The sequence below is a fragment of the Macrobrachium nipponense genome, chromosome 22, assembly GCF_015104395.2.
Source record: "Macrobrachium nipponense isolate FS-2020 chromosome 22, ASM1510439v2, whole genome shotgun sequence".
Taxonomy (NCBI): Eukaryota; Metazoa; Arthropoda; class Malacostraca; order Decapoda; family Palaemonidae; genus Macrobrachium; species Macrobrachium nipponense.
In genome coordinates, this window is record NC_087213.1 from 55,998,390 (window position 1) to 56,023,975 (window position 25,586).

The window sequence follows — 25,586 nt, forward strand, 5'->3', positions numbered from 1 at the left end:
GTTAGAATTCCGCATTCGCCACCCGCCCCATTCCTCCCCCCCAACCCAACCCCGCCGCCCACCCTCCCAAACTCCAACCAGCCACCTATAGCCTCAGTGACCCGAAGATTGTTCTCCCTTTCGTAGTAGAAACTGACATCTCTCTCTCTCTCTCTCTCTCTCTCTCTCTTTATTTCCTAGTTTCGGTATGAGACAGAAGAATTTCCTTTTCTTTAATGACGTTGACAAGTATATCCATCCATTTTACCTCATTGCCACATTGCGCGATCTGTGTCGGGATTGCGCTGCGCCTTTTCGCCAGAGTTGCGTCATCGCTCGGGAGCGGTTTCGTGTCCTGATGGGCTCTCTTTGTCATCTGTTGCTCTGTAGACTTTTATGGTTTTGTTTAGTCTCTATTCCTGGCTTTGAATCCTGCCAGGGGCTTAATTATTCATTTATTTATTTACTTATTGATTTATTTATATATTTATATTTCTTTCATTATTTCTTTTTTTAATTTCCAATAGACAGAGCGTCAGATGCATTCTTCGGTCTCTCTCTCTCTCTCTCTCTCTCTCCTGTGATATGTGCATACGAGAATGCACTTATTCTTACTGTATATTACGTATATTTAAAAAAAACAGGGGATACTGTATTCTTTAAAAATCAAAATACACGTCTGCATTAAAGGACGTCGAATTGCAAAGGTAGGTCATTTCAATTTTCGAGAGCTGTTTTACTCGAAGGCTCTACGACGCTCTGCCGTAAGGGCGTCAATGCTATGCTCACAGCGACCGTGAAGTCGGCGATTCAAGGCTACGTTAAGGGAAAGTGGCCCCTGGTGCGTCCCGGCATTAGGGCGTCCGAAGGGTGTCAAGGCGGATTGGCTCTTAGTCTATCCGGATGGAAGGTCCAGAGCAACGCTGACGCGCGTCATGTCAAGGGAAAAGGAGCTCTAGCGGCCGGTGGCCGTAAGGGCCACTGTGGCTTGCAACGGGGTGCGGTACGCAAAAGTGTGTCAGGAGAAAGTGGTCCTTATGCTTCCGTGGCGTAAGGGCGACGAGCTGAACCCGTGGCTAAAAGAAATGCACTAGCCTTTGAGTCGATACTAAATCGAATAATTAATTTAAAATAAACAATGAACAAACATCCCGCAAACCAAGACGGTTTTTTTAGTTTGAATATGAGAACACATACAATATCCTTCGCCGGAAGTTGTCCCATCCTTTATATGGGCCGACTTTCGGTCCCCTTTTGCCGTGGCCCTGGGCCGTTGAAGAGAGCAAGAGCTATAGAGGGAGGGGTTGGGGGGAATAGAGAGAGAGAGAGACAGGCAGACAGACAGAGGCTAGTAGTAGTAGTATTGGAGGTGAATGCACCTTATCTAGTTCACCAAGGAGCCAGAGAGGTACCTTGCTCAAACACACTTACGGATATACAAACTATCGTAACTCGTAGTGACTCTCTCTCTCTCTCTCTCTCTCTCTCTCTCAAACACACAACACACACACAACACACACACACACACACATATATATATATATATATATATATATATTATATATATATATATATATATATATATATATACATATACAACACATTTTCATTCAGGTCAGATCATCTCCAGACCATTTAGATGGATTGAACATTTAGCAAATTTATTTTTCCTTTTATTTCACTGTTTTTAATAGCATTTTTTATTCCAGTAGCAACAGCAGCAGCAGCTTAATTCATTTGCCAAAATGATCATAGTCTGTGTTAAGGCAGGAAGACATATATTAACCTCAAGAAGTCCTTTCATCTCTCAAATAATAATAATAATAATTATAATGATAATAATAATTAATGATAATAATAATACAGTTGCTGAGTCAGCGATATTTACCTTGTAGAGAGTCCATCTTTATTCTTATTATATATTCTTCTCGCCTTCAGCTAGATGGAACAATACATTTCCAAAGGACATGGAAAGATATATCCTTTGGGAATTTATGATTCCATCTACCCGGAGACCAAAAGAATATAATAGGAATAGGGAATATTCCCCACAACCTAAAATGCTGTTGAAATAGAACTGGCGTAAAAGAGGGGACTTCTTCCAACTATAATGATAATAATAAGGCAATGACGAGAATAAAGTCGGACAAAAGTATTTAGACAATAACCACAAAGGACTTCAGCGTAGATCCTAGCAACCGGCAGTAGTGAAACCTCCTCTCGTTTTCGTTGGCAACAGAAAACGGGCGTCGTATCTCTGACACCAGACGCGAGGGGACGACGGCAGAAATCAAAAGTGGTATTGGACCCGGGGTTTATTTCAAGTTCGTTCGTCCTTTTTCGTCTGTTAGGACGCCCTTTTTACCTGGTTTCGGAAAAATAGAAAGGATATTTCGTCTCTCTGTAGTATGGGGATATGAATATTAAAAATGTGTGTATACGTATATATATTATGTATAATGTATGAGCGCATATATATCACACATAATATATATCATATATATATATATTATATATATATGTGTGTGTGTGTGTAGTGTGTGTGTGTGTGTGGTGTGTGATGTAGTAATACACACACTCATATATATATATATATATATATATATATATATGTGTGTGTGTTGTGTATGTATGTATGTGTATCTACACTCTTTACACATGTGTTTATGGTGTATTCCTAAACTGCACGCTCGAGTTTGATGGTCGTGAGGGTGAATAGTGTCTCAAAATATAAAATCATTTACTTGATATGAAATCAAATCCTCCCTTGGTCTTCTCCACCCCCCCTTCTCCCATCTTCCCCCTCCCAAGCCTCCCCCCCCCCCACCCCCCACTTGCTGAAAAGTGTGGCACTGACCTCGCGACCCCTCGTGACGTCTCAGTGCCAAAGTGGCAGCGGACGACTCTCGCCTTTATGGCATCGCGCCTGAAAGGCGAGTTTAGCATCGACCCCTCCGTTAGCGCGGCTCCGTCGCCGCCTTGGGGCTTATCGTCCTCAATCATAAGGGTGATAATCCCTTGGACACGTTGGTTTTGGCACACACGGGGAATTTAGCCTTTTATTGCCTGGTACGGGAGGAGGGAGGGAATGTTATCGAATGATGCGTAACAATAACACCAGGGATACATTTTCCCACTCCATTACAACAACAGCCACATTTTTATGAGTTACAACACAGGTGGTAAATCATGGTATACCTACACATCAGCGCCAGGCTGAATAGAGAGACGTTTCCTAATAACGCCGGCTTCCCCCCCCCGACTAGAACTACCTTGATCAAGGCGCTGTGTGCAGGTGTTGCATTTACACTAGAGGTATGCAGCGCCAGGTTGTCGAATTTCATTCGTAAACCTCGGATAAATGTCTCATGCAGCGCCTCAGTAGCGTGATCGGTCTGGTCTTGACCTGCCACCTCGGTGCCGCGAGTTCGACTCTCGGGCATTACATTGAGGTGTGAGAGACGTGTATTTCTGGTGATAGAAGTTCACTCTCGAAGTGGTTCGGAAGTCACGTAAAGCCGTTGGTTGGTCCCGTTGTTGAATAACCACTGGTTCCATGCAACGTAAAAAGACCATACAAACAAACAAAACAAAATAAATATTTAAATATTCCCAGCGTTCAGATGCGCCCTCGTCGAATATTTAAACCAACAGTTTCCTTTAAAAAATTTAGCGAGTCGGCAGCTCTTCATGAATTCGGGGCACGTCTCGCCTGCCTCCGAAACGGTGGCCTGATTCAGGGAAATGTTTGATAAATAGACGGTGGTCAGCAGAAGCATTGCAAGCAGCGGCGACTCGATTAAATACGAGTTTCGGCTTCATCGCTTCGTTTCTTTCCCCTCCCCCCACTCACCCCCCCCCCCTTTTTTTGAAACCTGTGGTTATGAGAAATCAAAATTAACAAGCGGTTTATCACCGACGTCGTCTAATCTATCGTTACGACAGGAAATCCAATGAATAATTTTATTATTATTAATATTATTATAGGTCCTGCAAAACATAATTTGTGTTCTCAAGATTTTTTTCGTATAATGAATCTTTTATCCACAACTGCAAAAGCAAGATGCGTCCTCTTGAATGAAGTAGAACTCGGCTGTCCATTCCCAATCAGAAAGACGCCTTGAAATTTGGAGTTGTTCCAATAATATTCTGCCCATTGTGCAATGCTGGATGCAGGATTTTCGTACTTTTTGCCTTCAGGATAGAAAATACTCTCCCAGTGGTTAAGTGGACCGAATCGCGGACATGGCACTGAAGATAGTCACAAGCCATGGGTCTCTAGATAAACAATAACAGCCGTCACATCAACAGTTGTCGTCCATAACTGGAGGCGAGAATGAGCTGATGATAAACAAGGGAAATAATGGTCATTGCTGTAAAGTAGGACGTGGGTAAGGGCCGGGAGAGTAGGTGGGCTTGCATCGTCATTCTTTTTGTAAAAGTATTAAACTTTTTTATATGAAGGGGGATGAAGGTCTCTCACTGAAGTCAGTCAGTAGATGGAAAAGGGCTTTTTATTACACACACACACACACACACACATACACACAAGAAAGTACGTCTAGATTAAAATATCCGATAGCGTTTGCTACACATCTGAATTGCAATCTCGTTTCCATGGCGACTGCTATCCAACGCAATATAAAAAAAATCGTTATCTACATTATTGTAACGAACAGTTCCCTTATCGAATTCTGTGGTTATATTCTTCAAGAATCTGTATTTCCCGCATTTCAACATTGAGGTGAATCTGCATTTCAACATTTAGGTTCGTGGAAATGGAAAAATGAACAGTGGACGTCATTTAGAATCTTTTAGCTGAAGCTCGAGGAGGAATCCTATGGTGGAAGTCGACTTCTCGTCCTCTCTTTCCGTTCACGGAAGGACCCGACACATCTCTGGTGGCACTAATCGGTCGGTGGCACTAATCGGGCGTTCACCTCAATCTGGACCCACAAAAATGACTCGTGGGGTGTCTTTGTGTGCGCCAGGAGGGGGGATGGGGGTTAAGAGATATTAAACCTGAACTTTTTAGGGCATGACCGAAGACTTTTTTTTATGTATATATACACACAACAGAAATTGGATAATCTACACGAATTGCACCTCATTTGGGGAACGATTGTCCTTTTATTTGTAAGATCTTTAAGTTGTTTAATTTTGTAGAAAGCTGCATAAAAGGGACTTTTTGAGCATAAGCTGGATAATCTAGACTAATACCTAATTTGGGGGACGGCTTCCCTTTTATTTTTCCTCCAAGTTGCTTATGTTTTTGTGGAAAGACACAAAAAACTGGAATTTTCGAACGAAAGTCGCATATTCTAGACAAATACCTAATTTGGAGATAGATTATCCTTTTATTTTTAAAAACTTTAATTTCCTTATTTTTCTGAACAGTTAGAAAAAAAGTGGATAATCTACACGAACGCACCTAATTTGGGAAACGACCATCCTTTTATATTTGTTAAGTCTTCAAGTTGCTATGTTTTTTTCAAGAAAAGTCACAAAAAATTAGAATTTCGCGAGCCTGACTCCTCGTCTGTCCTTAATCTTTTCCAGTCGACTAATTCTTATTTTTTCTGGGCCAATGTCTTTGTGAAATCAGGACATGGGAGGAATAAATCTGAGGGATATTTGTAATTATGTGCAGTATTTTTTCGCTCGGAATGACTTGTCTTGCGGAGTGGAGATATATGTGCGTTTTGCCTATTTGTCATCCGCGATGGATCTCTTCAACTCAAGGGTGAATTAGATCATGGAATGATTCACGCTTTTTTGATCTGTAGTTGGAAAAGTTCATAGAAGAATTCCATTTTATTCTATCTTTTTTTTTAATGAGATATCAGACAGGCAATTAAATAGCACACACTATTATGCGTACTTGCGTTTGATATGGAAGTGTGTGTATAATACTGTTGCAAACATTATTCATAGCTCTGAACACTGGGTGCATTTGTACTCACGTTCAGGCTAAGTAAGGAGTTTTATTGTCTTTCTTTAATGTTAATACAATGTTATAAGGAATTGTTATTATTATTATTATTATTATTTTATTATTATTATTATTATTATTATTATTATTATACATTGTTATAAAGAATTATTATAATTATTATTATTAATATTATTCATAAGGAACAAGCCCACCATAGGGGCCACCGACTTGAAATTCAAGCTTCCAAAGAATATTATGGTGTTCATTCGGAAGAAGTAACAGACGGTAATGGAAATTTAGAGAGAAGAGAACCATCATTTTTAAAAAATTAACAAATAGTAAAAATTTTTAAATGAAATAATAACCTTTTTTTTTAATTACCATCATTGTACCTTCCAAAAAGACTCCCTTACCGAGAGATTACGCTGTCCTTTTCTGTTCTTTTTACGCAACGCCTTTTCTCTCTCTCTCTCTCTCTCTCTTCTCTCTCTCTCTCTCTCCTTTCTTTGTTGACAAAGGTGGCGTTTGCGCTTTTTTTTTTTTATACCAAAACCTCAAGCACTAAGCCAGTTCTAAATCCAGAGCTGGCAAGCCCCGGGGGGTTTGTTGGGGAGGGTGCAGGGAAAAGGGGGGGGACTGTATATCCCTTCTTCTACACTCCCCTCCCCCATCCCTACTCGCCCAACTTCTATCCTCCCGAGCTCAAACCTGGCTGGCTCTCTCTCTCTCTCTCCCTCCCTCTCCCCATCCCTGTCCTCCATTTTATCCCTCCAATTTCTCCCCTTTCCTCCTCGTCCTCTTTCGCGCCCTCTCCCTCCTCCCTCTCTCCCTCCCCAGCTCCCGCTCCCTTCCCCCATCCCCTCCCCCGGTTGTAGCCCTCGTCGGTCTTCGCCCTGAGCGTCGTTTATGCCCCTCGAGCCTCCGGCGCCTGAAGACGGAGTAGCTCTCACTCACTCACTCACTCTCTCTCACTCACTCGCTCTCCTCTGCTTTCCCCTCGACGTCTGGAAGAAGAAGAGAAAGACTCTGGAAGCCTCTGAGGGGAGTCTCGCCTTTCGTCTTTTGACACATTGGATCGCGCCGCCGCCCTTCGGCCGTAGATGGACGGCAGGATCTCGAAGGTCTCTTGGTCGCCTCCTTCCTCATGATCATCCCGATCCCAGTGGTGATGATGATGATGATGATGATGATGAGGTCTGGATTGTGACGTCACACGGATGGGAGGACAGCAGCGACAGCCTTAAGGACAGGACAGGAGCTAAGGCCTGCCTCTCTGGACTGTGTGTTTTGTCTGCCTGCCTGTTTCCCCTCTTATCTCCGTCCGTCAGCAATCCTAAGGTCAACAAAGGAAACTCGTGGTCGCACCTGCCTCTCCCAACCTATCGGCTGGATGCGTGATCCTTCCTTCCAGTACGTGAGGATAGGCTGTAGGAATTCAGGATACGTACGCATTTTGCGTTACCTGTGCAAGGTGTTGTTGTGATTGTCGGAAGATGAAGCAAAGTTTGCCGTAGGCTCGTCTCAGTACCGACTGGGACGAAAGATGCGCTGAGGAGGTTGATAGGGCGTCCTCGGTCTTACGAAGAAAATTAATAGTAAGGGGACTGTGTTAGGAATGACGAACTGGAAAAGTGCCCCGTGTTAAGCTGCTGTTCGTGTCTTCGATGCTGTGATACCCACTGTGCTGTGAATGTCCGTCCTGGTCGTTTTTTCGAATTCCCTCTTTCTCTCTGTCTCTCGATCAGATGAACTCTCGCGTCTCCGTTGATGCGCTCGTCTCGTCTTTCAAGAAGTCTAAACGTGTTCTACAGAACGCGCGTTATTCTCATCCGGGCCAAATAGATATATATATTATTATAGATTCTTAAGGAAGAATATCTTCGTCATCCTTCAAGAAGCCAAAATACACCAGTGACACTCAATTGCATTCTCATCCTGGCCAAACATATCTTTAAGGCAGAATGTAAGTGTGATCCGTCGAGAGACCAAATATATGAATATGTTCTCATCCGGGCCAAATGTATCTCTTAAGGAACACTGATGACTGCCTGTGATCTCAAGTTTTCTGACGTGATTTCAACAAAGCCAAAAGTATTATCGTAAGACAGTTATATAAGAAAAATAGAAATAGCTATTTTTTTTTTGTCTCGAGTCGTGAGAAAGTCTATGTTATAAGTTTTGAGAAACTATTTTTAATGAAGAGGAGAAAAGGGGTGCAGTAAATACGGAAGATATATATATTATGATATATATATCTATATATTTTTTCCTTAAATGGACTTGATCACGAAAATTATCTGTTCAGCAATGGCTCCCAAAGAGGATTTCATCGATACAGGTGAGTAGAAGTGACAGGTGATTAATAATTGGGTGCACTTTGGCCCTTGTTGTGCTAATTTTATTGACAGTATGCGCATGGTGGAGTTCCCGGGAATTGAAATTCTCTCTCTCTCTCTCTCTCTCCTCTCTCTCTCTCTCTATCTCTCTCTCTCTCTCTCAGAAATCTTTTTAGAATAACATTTAGCGGAGTAAAATACATGAAGATTAACATATATTTGTTAATTACGCATACAAGGTTAATTTCGATATTACATTTTCTTAAATGAATGTATTTTCCCTTCTTCCCGAAATAGTAATAGTGAACCAGCAAGACTCTTGCGTTTGCGGTGCCATGAATAGACTTTATCTGGGAGAAGGGGGGGGGGGCGCTATTATTTGATGTGTGAGTCAGCCCCCCCTTCCCTCCCCGCCCCTCCCTCCCCTCCTTCCGTGCCATGCTTGCCTGCCTTGCAAACTGCTTGTCATCTGATTGGCCGAACGGGCGAGTTGCCCCAGCCAATCGCGTGCCAGGAGGCATTAAACGAAAGCGACGTGTTTGTTAAAATAGAGACCTAACCATGAGGCTCGTCTCTGTCTTCGCCTTCTCCGTTTCGTAATTAAGGTTATCTGAGTCACTAATTAACCTGCGCTTTCGTTGTTTACCGCCAGAGACGTGTTGATCCTATATTTTGCATTTCATGTGTATGTATATATATATATATATATATATATATATATATATATATATATATGCAATATAAAAAAGCACAGTATCGTGCTTCTAGTAAGTAATCAGTAGGAGCATCCACAGTAACATTCTCGTTCATCCAGACGAAATATAATAACTATGAACATTTCTATAAATATATGTCGTCTGGATGAACAGGACTATTTCTGAGGATCCTTCTACTGATATATATATATATATATACATATATATATATATATATATATATATATATATATATATATATATATATATATGTATGTATGTATGTATATATGTGTGTGTGTGTGTGTGTGTGAACAAAGATTCCTTGTTCTCATAAGGTCATGACGTCCGTCCCATTGTAGAGTAACAAAAAAACGTTATGCTTAAAATGTAATTATTTTGTTGACGCCACCAATGGAAAATGATAGTGAATCCAGCCTCAACGGGGCCTATGTAAAGTGTTGCCATATAGTGTTGCCATAGCAAGCGAAAGTCCCCTCAAGGCGCTGACTCCATCCGCAAAGGCTGGATTTAATGGCCGATTTCGAACTAAATATTTGTGTCGACGTTTTCGTTTCGTGTTTGCGAAACTACGAAACTGCTTCGCATTCGTTTTGCTCGTTCGTCCGAGTAAAATTTTGAGAGGGGGTCGGGGTTTGATGTCAAAAAGAGCAGGAGGAGGCCGTCGAAACGGTGCACATAAAAATGCTAAATGGCAACTCTTCTATCAGCTGTTCCTCACCTACTTTCTGAGGTAGGGTGCAATGAACTCCTGTAGCCACCTCCCGGCCCCCAAATCAGAGCTCCCCTCCCCCTCCCCCACACACTCCTTCTATCGCCCTCTCCCTTTTATCCCCCTGCTCAACTTTCCCCCGTGTCCCTATCTATCTCCCTCATTCCCCCACCACCACCACTGACTCCCTCCCTCGCTCCCTCCTCCATCACCAGGGGGAGGGGGACGAAGGATATAAAATAAACCCAAGTCGCTCAAATTGTGACATTTCCCAGAATCTTGACGAAGTTTGGCCAATGGCATTTATGCACTGCACCTGAAGGAGGCTATTCTTAGAACGAAAAATCCGATCATACCTTCGTTCATCAGCGAATGGAATGTACTGGAAGGCTCTCCGAGGAATCCATTCTTTGATATTCTCATTTTAATTCAGAAGGCTTCCTCCACAGTCATTCAGACACACTGAAAGGAAAAAGCGTAGACTGCGTAACTGCGTAAGTTCGAACGACTTACTGTTTTTCCCTTTCTCCTCAAAAGGTTGGATAGGGGTGGGGGGGGGGGGGAATCTTTCCTCCAGACCTCCTCCTCCTCCCCCTCCTCCTCTCGCGCGTTGCGTTAAAGGGAATTATTTCACTGCTAGCTTTTGTGTTTCTTCACACTTCTTTTTCGTTGTTACTCTAGAATCTTCTTAGTCTTGAGGTTGTGTTGCAATCGTATTATGATATATATATATGTATATATATATATATATATATATATATATATATATATATATATATATATATATATATATATATATATATATATGTGTGTGTGTGTGTGTGTGTGTGTGTGTGTGTGGGTATGTGCGTGAGTGTGTTGAAGTCAGTAGAATCCGGTTACATATAATAGAGGTAATCACACTTCTAAAGAATTGCTCACAAATTTCCGCTGAAAAACCATGAATACTCAATACCTTACTTCTGGTCGTTTCAGTGTTACCAGGAGTTTCATTTTATAATTGCTGGCCAACATCGAACATCTATTCACATCAGGCATTAAGTCACATAACTCGTGTCGTATCTCGGGAACATTTGAGTAAATTCTTTTTTCTTTTCTAATTTTTTGGAATTAGGTCCACTTGGGTAGGATATATTGAGACCCTTGGTAGTAGGTAAAGAAGATATTTCAGCGTTGATGTTCTTTATTGAGAAAGGCCTTCACTGCCTCAACCCATTCGAGAACCCTGGCACTCCTCCTGCTCCTGCTCCTCCCACCCCTCCCCCCTGTACACACGGTGCCACTTTCACTCTCCGTACGTTGAACCCGAGTCTCTCAGTAGGTCAGCGTCGAACAGGGGAACAGTAATGCTCATCTCCGTAGTGTTTTAGCAGCCATCAACGACCTAAGAGTCATTTCACACTGCTACCCTCTCCTCTAGCCCTAGTTCCACACATCTCCCTCTCCCCCGTTCCCTGCTCCCTCCCCCCTTCCAAAAACCCTTGCATCACGACCTGTCTGCTCTTCCCCCCACCTCCCCCTCCCCATCCTTGCCCTCCCCCATCACCATCCTATTTGCCCCCTTTCTTGTCTAATCTAAAAAAAATTGTTTTTCAAGTTGAAACTAAATATAATGTCATTTGTAGATTGCAAGTTTATTTCTTTTTGTTAAACTTACCATCTTTATATTTTGTTCCCAATAACCTTCAGAGATATATAATTATTCTTTGATATCCGTATAGGCATGGTTCTCTCTTTAAATCTCCATCGATATATATATGTATACTAATTTATTTGTACGTATGCACATGTCAGTACAGAAATGCGAGTTGCGTATACGAATGATCTCATGCATACCTCTATGCCTATCTGAACACTCGTGTTGCCTTATGCATATAACCATTTATTTCGATTTTGAATAAAAATATTTTAAGGTCTGCCTTCCATGAGATTAGTCCTTCTTCTTTCAAGCCCATAGTAAGATGGCAGTTAGAGAAACTGTCTTTATCCCATATTTTATTATATATAATATATATTTGTTGAGTTTTTGATACTTGATAGTTTAACCTCGTAGCTGCTGTCTTTTTTCGAAAAGAAATGACTGATTTCATGACTTTCTCTCCAATCCCTTCTCCAAGTTCGGTTTCGTTTTACATGGAAAATGCACCAATACAGACATTACGCTGGCCCTGGCTGGCTGGCTGACTCTGGCTGTAGCAACAGCCCCGAAATGAGTTCGTAAGGTCGCCTTCTTCGTAGAGTTCTGAGAAACAGTCGCCCTTACGTCGCTTCGTGGTAAAGGGTGAAAGAGAGGGGGAGAAAGAGAGAGAGAGAAGAGGGGGGGAAGGGAGCTTGGGGGAAGGTGGAAATTCGTCCATTAGGACGAAAATCGTCAGCAAAGTAAGCGTTTTGTGAGCTTTATGGCACAGGTAAATCCGCTCGCGGTGGTGCGAGGGTCATCGCACTCGAAGTAGGGCCCGGCACTGATGCCAAATAGTGCCAGTGCCATTATCGGGTTGGATCCTTTTCCTATAAAGTTTCTGGACTCCCTTGACGATAAGTCGAGCTTCACCCCCACCTCCCTATTTATCACGAGGTTTCTCACACAAAGGAGGACTCTGATGAAGATGAAGGATTCCCACTCTTATCACTTTTATTTCTGAAAACAGCTGCGTGCGTGTCCTGTTTACAGATTGACTCCCTTTTTCATTTTTGGCCTGAATTTATGGTTTTGTCTTGTTAAATTCGTCAGTAGTGGACCAAGACGACTAAAATAGGAAATCCCACGTCAGAACTATTATTTTTATTTTTTTTCCAAACTTTTCCTACCTTTTGATTCTATGGGACAAAGAATTCAAAACTTTTAACAGTAACTTTCAGAGCCAATCAGCTTCCAACATTTCCTATACGTAAAACATATTGGGAAATTGTTTTGCAATCTGGCAGTGCACTGGACATTTTTTATTTTTTTTTTTATTTTTTTTTTTTTTGTCAGTGTGAGGCAAGCTTTTCACAAATAGTAGGTAGGTGAGATGTTTGATTACGGCAAATAAATAAGTAGTTTTAGTATGACAGCTTATGTTGCAATTAGCTTTTAGTTGTATATATACTATATATTATATATATATATATATATATATATATATATATATATATATATAGAGAGAGAGAGAGAGAGAGAGAGAGAGAGAGAGAGAGAGAGAGTAAAATCAGTTCTGAATACCATTAGAGGGAAAATGCCATCTTTACCTTCTGTGTCTCTCTCTGTCTCTGGCTCTTACTCTCATTTTCCTCCTCTCACTCTCTTTCTTCGCCCTTTAACAATTAGAAGAAAGGAAAAGTGACGTGACGGAAGTCCCAGGTGTGTGTGTGTGGGGATGGGGGGGGGGGGGTTTGCTCGCTTGTTAGAGGAGGGGGAGGGAGAGGAGGGGGCATCCCTACTGTTCCAATTTCAGTAATGTGGAACACGACAGACAGAGAACTTCTAGAATTTTCCTTCGCACATATATAATGGATCTCGTCTAACCTTCCTTTAATTGTCAGTATTATCTACATCAGTGCCATGGGCTGTAAAACTATTATTAGTAGAGAGAGAGAGAGAGAGAGAGAGAGAGAGAGAGAGAGATTGGTAGAGGGGGCCTGTAACGAGGCTTCTGACTCCTAGAGTCAATGACCGAGTGAAGGTTGTTGGCGTACTTTCAGGCATGGTCGTGATGACGTATCCGTGACGTCACACTTTCACTATCTCTTGGCCCGTCCAGGGTGTAGGCGAGGATTAGGGGGGCCAAGGGTTGGGATTTCATAGGTGTGTGTGTATGCGATGCGAGCATTTGAGGCATTGGAATGCTTAGATGTAGGTTTATGTACACACACACACATATATATATATACACATCATCCACGCATACATAGTACATACATATGAGTGTGTGTAGTTGTGTTTTCACCTACATGATTCATATGTATCAAAATATGTCAATTCATGAATGTGTTTGTACTATTTTTATGCATTTCTCATATGCAAACGATCAAACCAACAAAAAGGCTAACCTTACAAAGATAAAGATTCCATAATAAGTTGTATTTATACATAAAGATAAGTGTTCCATGATTAGTTATATTTATACTTGACTCATTTTTTTTCCCCGCAGGTAAGAACTGATTTGGAATTTGCATGATCGAGAGTCATCCAAGTGAGTAGTACTGATTTAAGTCTAATTTTTTTTTCAGTCTTTTTTTTTCGTGCTGATAATCACAAAATTATTTTCTTGATTTTATTAGCGTGGCTTCTCTTATTTTCCAGGAGTGTTTTGAGCCGTGGACTTTGATCCTATGCTTTATTTCGCTTTGCGTGTTACGTTTTATTTTTCCCTCCCTGTCGAGTATTCATTGAAAATTTCATTTTCAGTTTACGGGGTATCACTTCTGCTTCTGCCAATCGGATATTATGGAAAGAATACTGTGCCTAATCAGTACTCATATATAGAATAATTTTATTCTTTTAATTTACTTAATTTAATGTCCTAATTGCAAGTTCCGTGGGTTTTTTGTTCACTTTATTCGTGGGGAATTTGCAGTTTCATCGTAATCGAGTTCATACTGGATTTTACTATTTCGTCAAAGGAGGACAATTCTAGTGCAGTTACCCATTCGAGACATTCCTTTTTGTCATAGTCTACCTACGTGCCCACAAAGAAAACGTTTTATATTCCATAAAAGAAAACGGGACTTAATTAATGGGTAACACGCATAGTTTTCATCCCATCTCCTAATTTGGTATGTTCACATACACAAACTTCCTTCTTTGTCACTAAGTCGTGAAAATCAAGGTAATTGCGGTATGAATACGACGTTGCGAATTTAAGTGTATTAAAAACTAGGCTAATGGCTTTGGTAGAGAGATGTATCAGTTAATATTACTATTTTGTTAATGTCCTTTCATTATTGTGAAAACCGTGCTATGTTACTATTTTGTTAATATCCTTTCATTATTATGGATAATGGAAACCGTGCTAAGTGATGTTCATGGTTTATAACTGGAAGTGTCTTGTAATATGTCTCAAGCAGTTGTATTAAGTATTTTCTAACGAAGGGATTAATGTTTAAATTGATTTACCGTGTTAGAAATTCCTTCCCGGTTACTTTAAAACAGAAGTTAGAAGCACAATACAAAGAGAAATGATAAGAAATGTTTTATGGATTTTTCCTGTCTGAAAGTTTGCTGTTGATTGCCTTCCTTAAGAGTCTAATCATTTATTATTATTATTATTATTATTATTATTATTATTATTATTATTATTATTATTATTATTATTATTATTATTATTATTATTATTTTCCTCGGCAGTGTCTAGGCTTGTCAAGGTCGTTAGGTGGCCAGCCCCGAAGGCCTCTTAGTTCGAAGAGAACATGAAGTAATTCCTTTCGTATAATCAAAGAAAATTAATCGATTATCCTTAGGAATAATTTTGTATTTGTTGTTTAATGTTATATTTAAACCATTTGAATAATTAAGCAGTCAAACATCTGCGCAAAATTAGTTTGATTTTATGAATTCATTTGAATGACTGCAAAAAAAAAAAAAAAACGAAATGTACACACAGTTACATTTTGATAGCCGATATCGATCATTATTAAAATAATATATATCCTCAAATGAAAGGGTTTTTTGATACCAATTTATTAATACACAAAGTGAAAAACCAATTAGTCCGTGTTGCCAAAATACCATTTTATTGAGCTACCATAAAGAATAGCGCCATCGTTACAGGAGAGAGAGAGAGAGAGAGAGAGAGAGACGCGAATAAGAATTTAGCCATAAACAAGGAAGTGGAAAACGGCGAAGGTAAACGATCTGACATGCGCATAGATGCCCCTGAGAGAGAGAGAGAGAGAGAGAGAGAGAGAGAGAGAGAGAGAAATGTGCGTAGAAGGGGTCATGATTTTGCACGCATTCTCTCTCTCTCTCTCTCTCTCTCTCTCTCTCTCTGTAGCTATGTTCCCGTGCTTATAACGCAAGGTAGGGCACGCAGGTAAACTCACGTGCAGCGGCTCAATACACGTGCAAAAGAAAGAAAGAAAGGCTTCTCTCTTGTTATTCTTTTATTACTCGCTTATCCTCCTCCCCCACCAATCGGCCCCCCACCCCCAATTCCCCTCCCCCGAAGCTCCAGTCCCGTGCAGAAACTATAATGGGGTAAATTACCCATCGGTGAGGTAAAATACCTCAGGGGGTGATATTGTTGTCTGTGATCTGAGGAAGTATTAGAGAGAAAGTTTTTTTTTTTTTTTTTTTTTTTTTTTTTTTTTTTGCTAAGTGCTTGCTTTAATGTAAGGCAAGACGCCGTGTCAGATAATGCATTTGCCGTCCTGCGATAAACCAGGAAACGGTATTTCACCGGGTTATTTACGTAGCGGGAGCAGCAGCAGTGATGTGTGGTTGATTATTATCGGAGGAAGTTCTGCTGTTAACTTCAATAAATGCAGGAAAATTATTATTATTATTATTATTTTATTATTATTATTATTATTATTATTATTATTATTATTATTATTATTATTATTATTATTTTCTATCACAGTCCTCCAATTCGACTGAGTGGTTTTTACAGTGTGGGGTTCCGGGTTGCATCCTGCCTCCTTAAAAATCCATCACTTTTCTTACTATGTGGGCCGTTTCTAGGATCACACTCTTCTGCATGAGTCCTGGAGCTACTTCAGCCTCTATTTTTTCTAGATTCCTTTTCAGAGATCTTGGGATCGTGCCTAGTGCTCCTATGATTATGGGTACACTTTTCACTGGCATATCCCATATCCTTATTTCTATTTTCAGGTCTTGATACTTATCCATTTTTTCCCTCGCTTTCTCTTCAGCTCTGGTGTCCCATGGCATTGCGACATCAATGAGTGATACTTCTTCTTGATTATTATTATTATTATTATTATTATTATTATTATTATTATTATTATTATTATTATTATTATTATTATTTTCTATCGGTATATGGAGCCCCTTTTCATCTTGTGCACGGAGTGCAAGAAAGCTCTCGGTACCTGTAGTCTTCAATTTTACACCTATTTAGTTATTCATTTATTTATTTACTTACTTATTTACTTTTTAATTCGCCACTACTTCCAGTTTGTGAAGGTGGCTTAGTTAGCGATAAAAGTGAGACCGGTCACATATACCATCTTTTTACTTTTTCCCGACCGTATCTTATAAATAAGGTCACTTTTAAGGGTGGTAATAACCGTGTGTGTGTATATATATATATATATATATATATATATATATATATATATATATATATATATATATATAGATAGATAGATGCGAATACCACGGGAAAATGATAGGCAGATACCAAGCGCTTTTACTAAGACATTGTCTTAGTAAAGACGGAAGCGCTTGGATTTCTGTCTATCATTTTCCCGTGGTATTCGCTTATTTAATGAAGTCACGTGTATCTACTGCGATTTTTTAATCATATATACATACATACATACATATATATATATAATATATATATATATATATATATATATATATATATATTATATATATGCGAATACCACGGGAAAATGATAGGCAGAAAACCAAGTGCTTTTACTAAGACATTGTCTTAGTAAAGACGAAAGCGCTTGGATTTCTGACTACCATTTTCCTGTCGTATTCGCTTATTTAATGAAGTCACGTGTATCTACTGTGATTTTTTAATCATATATATATATATATATATATATATATATATATATAATATATATATATATATATATATATATATATATATATATATATATATATATATATATATATATATATGTATATGTAAACGCTACATCTTTTAATGCCATCCTTTCAGGTATCCACTCTCTCTCTCTCTCTCTCTCTCTCTCTCTCTCTCTCTCTCTCTCTCTCTCTCATTCCTAGCGCCTTACTTCCGCCATACACCTCCTTCAGGTTCAGGCGTCGATGGAAAGAAGGGAACGCGTGTACGGGCGTTTGCGTGTAGGTAAAAGGCGCCGCTGTCGGCAGCGAACGTAGGTCACACTGCCACCACGTGCTAATCCATAAATATAATCTTACTTTCTTTCAACGCCATATATTGAAAGTGTCTTTCTCCTCCTTCCCCACTCCTCATCCTCCTCAATGCTTTGAAGAAGGAGTGGCCATGTCCTCCTGAACACGTGATTTTGTACCCGCTCTCGATTTTGGGGATGGCGATAAAAATGATTTAATTGGTCATATCGAATTAATGGCACTGATTGTTTTGGGGTCAAAGGTCAGGTCAGTAAAGCGAATGTCGTCGGCGTTTTTTACGATCCCGTGACGTTAAGTATGTGAGTTGATAGATGTGGTGCGTAATACGTATATAAATTAGCTGTACAAAACGCGATGTATGGAAAAAAAATCAATTAAAATTGGTTGAAGTTTTATATATACCAGTTTTCGTAGCGGTACAGAACTGCTGAATTCTACAATAAGTTTGTTTGATAACATCACATTATTATTTATTAATTTACATAGAATTTTCAAATATATTGTTATTACCATATCCGTCTCTCTGATGACATTATATACCTCCGTAATTGGCGTACCATGGCTAGACTGTGTACGGAGTCTCTTGCGCATGCGCGGAGTTTGATAGTATTTCTGTGCCCGTGATATATCAACTATATTATTATTATTATTATTATTATTATTATTATTTATTATTATTATTATATTATTCATTATTTATTATTATTATTATTATTATTATTATTATTATTATTATTATTATTATTATTATATTGTCCTGACTTTTACCTTAAGTAGTCTTGAAATTGTGGTGGGGCGTTACGTCATCTCCCCTGACCAATAATAATTTTGCAAACGTGATTTTAAGTTACAATCTCGGCTAACGAAGGATTGGGTCGTATTTTGTAATACTGAAAAACGTCAGTAAGAGTTTTGCAATGTCAAAGATTCAATGACTTGTCGCGTTGGCCATCGCACTCCGGGTATAGTTGGCATGACACTGATATGAAGGTCAAGGTCATATTTTTGTGAAAAGTAAATTTTATATATATATATATATTATATATATATATATATATATATATATATATTATATATATATAATATATATATATATATATATATATATATATATATATATATGTGTGTGTGTGTATACAGATACAGGGTGTTCATAAAGTCCCAGTACCATTACAAGTATTTATTGATCAGAATGGTACTGGGACTTTATGGACACCCTGTACTATAAACATGCCCGTAATACGCTTCCTAGTTAACAGTCCCCCCCACCCCCCACCCCACCCCCACCCCCACGCCAATCCCTTATTTATATAGAGCGCTCCATGTGCGCGTATCGAGTCAAATTCAAGGTCCGGTTAAAGTTAATAGGATTTGGCCTTTTCAAAGGTCTGGACACATCAGGTGATGCCCGCTACTAACATACTTTGAGTGTTGGGATTAGGTGTGACCTACCTACGAGCTCTCTCTCTCTCTCTCTCTCTCTCTCTCTCTCTCTCTCTCTCTCTCTCTCTCCAGGAAACACCTGAGAGCCGTTGGATATCTCCAGATCTTGCACTCAAACCGACGCTGTTAACGGTGCTAGTACTAGCAGCTAGTACTTGACATGACGGAGGCCCAATGGGACGCCTTGTTTGGTACTAGCCCCTCGGGGATCAAAGTATTATATACACCCATTTCTGTCTTCTGTGGTCGACAAATAGTTATTATATTAATAAACGACATCTTTGATCCCCGAGGGACTAGTACTAAATACAGCGTCCCGTTGAATTTCGACGCCATGTCTGCCACCTCGGGATTGGTAAGTGAAGCGTAGATAACAAGCCAAAATAGCACCGCCGATTGACCTCATGGGCGAGTCTTTTGGAAACCAGAAACGAGAGAGAGAGAGAGAGAGAGAGAGAGAGAGAGAGAGATCCTTATGCACGAGACCACGGGAGGCCTTCACCACGTGGGTTGCTAACTTGCTTTCCGAGACATGTGACTTGAGGGATGAGGGGGAAGAGAGAGTGGAAGAGGTGGCAAAGAGAGAGGGGAAGAGAGGCGAGCGCGAACGAGGGTAAGAGAGGGGAGAGAGAGAGAAAGAGAGGGGAGAGAGCGAAAGAGAGACTGAGAAAGAGGGGAGAAGAGAGAGTCTCCTCGATTCAAGGCCACGCGCGTGTGTCAAGAGGTGGTCGGGTGTGGCGGGTGGATGGAGGGACAGGGAGGAGATTCTTTGTAGGCCGAGCTGAACCGAACTAGGAAGGGTTGAGAGAGAGAGAGAGAGAGAGAGAGAGAGAGAGAGAGAGAGCCCTCCATCAGGTATGACTGAAGAGAACGTCTGTCATTCAGTATCTGTTGTGGAGATACTGAGGACAGTTCAACGACACTGCACTTCTGTAGTATATATATTAGTTCTCCCGACGGCGTTGAGAGAGGTTCATAGCCTTTGACATTTCGTACCAAAGAAGGAGAGTGTCGTACTTATTATATATATATATATATCTTATACGTGATAGAAAACTGGATAGATCTTTTCCTTAGTGAGTTCATGACGAACAGGATGTGATAAATGACGAACTGGTAACCTGTTTGAGCCTAATTTCCCCCCTTGGAAAACTTGACGTTAATTATTGATAGGCCTTGTAATTGATCTACTCTACGCAACGCCCGCCTTTTGGATTTTACATCGGCTCCACATGGACGCCAAGACAATGGAATCGTTAGGTAAATAAGACGAGTTATTTGTTATATTATATCATTGCTTTAGACGCATGTTGGCTAGTACTGTTGTTTTCTTTAGACTCATGTTGGCTAATGGTGTTTTTTTTTAGATTCATGGTGGCCAATGTTGCCGAGATAAATGAGGAAATTCGTGACTGTGATACTTTAACTACGTCATGGCACGGTTATGCTTGTCCTACGGATTGAGTTGTTGGACTGTGGAACAGCCTCCCAGAGGATGTCGTGCAATTGGAACTTTTGAAGTTCAAGCGAAGTTATAATGCATTGCTACCCTAATACTTTTCTTGCATTTTGATACATTTTTATGCATTAATTTTTTTTAATAAGTCGGATCTCCTCTCTGTATTTCCCTTTACCTCATCCTACTTTTTTCTAATGAACATCATAAGAAATTACCATTTTGTGAGTTGAATTACTCATATATATAGGTATAAAATAAGCTTATTAACGGAACTTCATCTAGATTAGAGGTTGTGTAAGGCAACGCCGAATGAATTCCACTCACCTCACAGGTACGAGCAGATATTTAATGTATTCGTGAGTTGAAATGTCAGGTGTTTTGGCGTTTTTTTTCACGTAAGATTTTTATTTTCTTTTTATGTACGTGGTTATTTAATGATGTTAAAGCCTAGGTTCAAGATTAGAAGAGGCTTCTATTCAGTTTATCTGTTTGTCTATCGTTAAGACTTTATCTCAAGCTTATTTTTTTCTAAAAAAAAAAAAAAAAAAAAAAAAAAAAAACAAAAAAAAAAAAAAAAAAAAAAAAAAAAAAAAGGTTCGGACAACGAAGGTTAGGCCTTTAGGAGGTGAGGCGAATACTTATATTAATTTTCGCGCTGGTACAATAAAAAAAAAAAGGGGGGGGGAGTTTCGTCAACGAAGGTTAGGCTTATATGATCTGAGAACATTACTTATCCTATTTAATTTTGCCCCGGAACAATATAAAAGAGGTTCCGAACCACAATGAAGGTTAGGCCTAGGAGCTGAGGACAATACTTATAATAATTTTCGAGGTGGTACAATAAAAATAAAAAAAAAGTTATGTTCCGACAGCGAAGGTTAGGCCTAGGAGGTGAGGGCAATACTTATTCTGATAATTTTTGCTCTGGTAAAATAAAACACAAATAGAAACAAAAAATAAAACACAAATAGAAACCAACAAAGAGGTTTCGACAACGAAGGTTAGGCCTAGGTATTTTGTTTTCATTTTTCTGGATTCGTGCTCCTTAAATGGGACTCCCAAGGTGACAACGGATTTGAGCCCAATACGGGTGGTCTTGAGTTTCAGTTGCGATATGCAGTCATGCACTAGTATGGCATACTTCTAGGGCATGCATTACGATTTGTTTGTTGTCCTTGACTTCAGGAATGTGCTTTGTTTTTATTCTAATTGGGTGTGCTTGCTTTGTTACATTTTGTTATTGAAAATGTTACTATTTGAACTCTGTTAGGCCAATCCTTAAACTCTATATTGAACTTTCTCTATTATATTTTCTATATAGTTTATTTTGCCATTGTTCTATAATTAAAGGCTTCTTTTTGATAATTCCTCGTCCTAATCATTAGCCCTTGACTATCATCAAAATTTGTCCTCAGAATTTTTGAGTCTTAATTGTCCTCGATTTAGTAATGGAGAAGGACAAATTCCAGAGAGAGAGAGAGAGAGAGAGAGAGAGAGAGAGAGAGAGAGAGAGAGAGAAATTTTACAGAAGTTTATGATTGCCGGTTCCTTAGAAGACACGGTACATTGAGGAAGATTAAATTTACTAAGGTCATGCAGTACTCCAGTATTAAGAACGGTGGCTATATGCGTGTTTCTGATGCTTTCTAATGTTCACCTTCTCTCTAAGAGGGTGGAAAAGAGGAATGATAAATGAAATGCTCGCTACCTTGTTATTCAGTTCAGTTAATATATATATTTTTTTCATTTTCTGCCATTGTCAGGGATCTTTCTCTGTAGCTTGTCTTCCAGGAATGATTTTGACAGTCATATAAATGCTGGATTTCACTTAATTGTTCACCTTCTCTCTAAGAGGGTTGGAAATAGGCATAATAGATCGAATTCTCACTACCTTGTTCCTCAACCTCAACTCAGTCAATATATATATAATATATATATATATATATATATATATATATATATATATTATATATATATATATATATATATATATATATATATATATATATATATATATACATATATATATATATATATATATATATATATATATATAATAATTTTCTGCCATTGTTAGGGACCCCTTTCTGTAGCTTGCCTTCAGGAATGATCTTGATACTGCTATATACAAGTGCTGGGTTTCACCCAACTCTTTCCCCTCATTTTACTTGGTTCTTTACTTAGACATTAAATCAATATTAATGGTCATTGTATGTTTTAGCAAGCGATTTGCGTTACCACTAGACGGACAGTTTGCACAGGTAATAAGGAATGATTTCCTGTAGGATGATGAGATGCTACAAAGATTCCAAATGATGGGAAATGCACTGAGAATCCAGAAATTTTTATTGAGATATTGTATTTTTTAGTAAAAAAAACAAAAAAAAAAAGAAAAATAATAATAATAATAATATTATTATTATTATTATTATTATTATTTTTTTTTTTTTTTGCTCTATCACAGTCCTTCAATTCGACTGGGTGGTATTTATAGTGTGGGATTCCGGGTTGCATCCTGCCTCCTTAGGAGTCCATCACTTTTCTTACTATGTGTGCCGTTTCTAGGATCACACTCTTCTGCATGAGGCCCGGAGCTACTTCAGCCTCTAGTTTTTCCAGATTCCTTTTCAGGATCTTGGGATCGTTGCCTAGTGCTCCTATGATTATGGGTACGATTTCCACTGGCATATCCCATATCCTTCTTATTTCTATTTTCAGATCTTGATACTTATCCATTTTTTCCCTCTCTTTCTCTTCAACTCTGGTGTCCCATGGTATTGCGACATCAATGAGTGATACTTTCTTCTTGACTTTGTCAATCAACGTCACGTCTGGTCTGTTTGCACGTATCACCCTATCCGTTCTGATACCATAGTCCCAGAGGATCTTTGCCTGATCGTTTTCTATCACTCCCTCAGGTTGGTGCTCGTGCCACTTATTACTGCAAGGTAGCTGATGTTTCTTGCACAGGCTCCAGTGGAGGGCTTTTGCCACTGAATCATGCCTCTTTTTGTACTGGTTCTGTGCAAGTGCCGGGCATTCACTTGCTATGTGGTTTATGGTTTCATTTTTCGTATTGCACTTCCTACATATGGGAGAGATGTTATTTCCGTCTATCATACTTTGAACATATCTGGTTCTTAGGGCCTGATCTTGTGCCGCTGTTATCATTCCTTCAGTTTCCTTCTTTAGCTCTCCCCTCTGTAGCCATTGCCAATTGTCATCGCTGGCTAGTTCTTTAGTCTGTCTCATGTATTGTCCGTGCATTGGTTTGTTGTGCCAGTCCTCTGTTCTTTCTGTCTTTTCTCCTGTCTCTGTATATTTTCTGGGTCTTCATCTACTTTTATTAGTCCTTCTTCCATGCACTCTTTAGCCACTCGTCTTCACTGGTTATTATTATTATTATTATTATTATTATTATTATTATTATTATTATTATTATTATTATTATTATTATGCTGGGAGATAATGTATTTGTTTTACCTCATATGAAAATTTTTCATGCAATGGCTTGTAGATTCTTCGTCGTATTTTAAATTAATTTTTTGTTTTACATATTTTCTCTTTATTATATTGTACGTAAATATTTTTTTCCGTCCTGAGCGTGGAAAATACAGACTAAGTTTATTGTAGGTGATCACCATCTTATGCATTTTTTTTTCAATTGTGCATTTTTTTTAAAGAGAGCAGAAAAAAGGGTTTTAAATATATCCCCATTCTGAGTGCGACCCACAAAAGGAAGAAAGAGATAGGTTAGTGTAAGTCCTCTCTTTTCTGCTTCTTCAACAAAGAAAGACATATTTTAAGAGAGAGAGAGAGAGAGAGAGAGAGAGAGAGAGAGAAGAGAGAGAGAGGAGAATTTAGAGAGAGAGGAGAGAGGGGAGAGAGAGAGGAGAGAGAGAGAGAGAGAGAGAGAATTTGGTACCCTTGCGTCTTTAATGATTCTTCGCACAGAACACATATTTTTAGATTGTGAGACAGAGTCCGTTTAAGGTACCCTTAGGTATTAATATCTTAATTTTTTAACTCTCTCTCTCTCTCTCTCTCTCTCTCTCTCTCTCTCTCTCTTTATATATATATATATATATATATATATATATATATATATATATATATTGTATTCCACAAGATATATTTTTTCATTCTTCACTTAAGAGCAGCTTTTCATATTACTTGTACTCCTTATTTGATTTATCTCGAAAAATTCGTATTGCACGTACGTGAGGATTACTTGGAAGATTCTGATGGCTGTCACATAATTATCAGTAGGATTTGATAATAACAAAATTTTCATTTAAAATTAAAGTTGCCGTCTCCTGATTTTGCTAAAAAAACGAGAGAGAGAGACAGAGAGAGAGAGATTGCAGTATTGGTGGTGGTGTCAAGAATAAGTGTGGCACTATTCAGCTATTTTAACTTGGGTTTGGAAAAAAGTTTAAACAAAACCTACATACACTAGAATGTTTGTAGCACATTCGGATTTCTTTTTTTTTAGCTGGCGTATGAGAGAGAGAGAGATTTTTTTAAAGGGTCTCGTTTATTGATGATTACAAGTCAACCACGTGATACAAGCCTGCAGTCGTCTCCTAATGACGTCACGCTTGTTTTCTCTCTCTCTCTCTCTCTCTCTCTCTCTCTCTCTCTCTCTCTCTCTTGGTGTTGGCCTTTGGGGCAGTATTTTCCAAAATCGTTCAGCCGTTTACGTCAAAGCCGTTTCACAGACTCTCTCTCTCTCTCTCTTCTCTCTCTCTCTCTCTCTCTCTCTCAATTCCTGACTCATGTGATGGATTGTTCGGGTATGTAGGAGTAGGGGGAGGTTGTAGAGGAATGGGCAGGTTAGTGGGAGGGAGGGAAGAGGAGAGGGGAGGTGAGGGGAAAGGAAAGAGGTCCATCACTGGATAGGAATTTACCCCCTAAACTGTTGCATTCGTTGTCAAAGGAATGCTTGTCTATTTTATGTCCCCTTCTCCCCTCTCCCCCCAGACC

At 39.3% G+C, this 25,586-nt stretch overlaps 1 protein-coding gene across 5 annotated transcripts in view; it reads left to right on the forward strand.

The window, feature by feature from the left end:
• The window catches only part of LOC135198699 (nuclear hormone receptor E75-like), a 371,243-nt gene that overhangs the window by 239,160 nt on the left and 106,497 nt on the right, over positions 1 to 25,586 (forward strand). The window contains exon 1 of one of the 5 annotated variants that reach the window (XM_064226538.1): positions 6,848 to 8,252. The exons of 2 other annotated variants lie outside the window; for them this stretch is intronic. In XM_064226538.1, coding sequence (XP_064082608.1) covers positions 8,189 to 8,252 — 64 coding nt within the window. In that variant the 5' untranslated portion in view covers positions 6,848 to 8,188. Of the gene's footprint in view, positions 1 to 6,847; positions 8,253 to 13,806; positions 13,851 to 20,212; positions 20,402 to 25,586 lie in introns of those variants that run through there. 2 more of the 5 variants (XM_064226540.1, XM_064226539.1) reach the window with 2 other exon arrangements.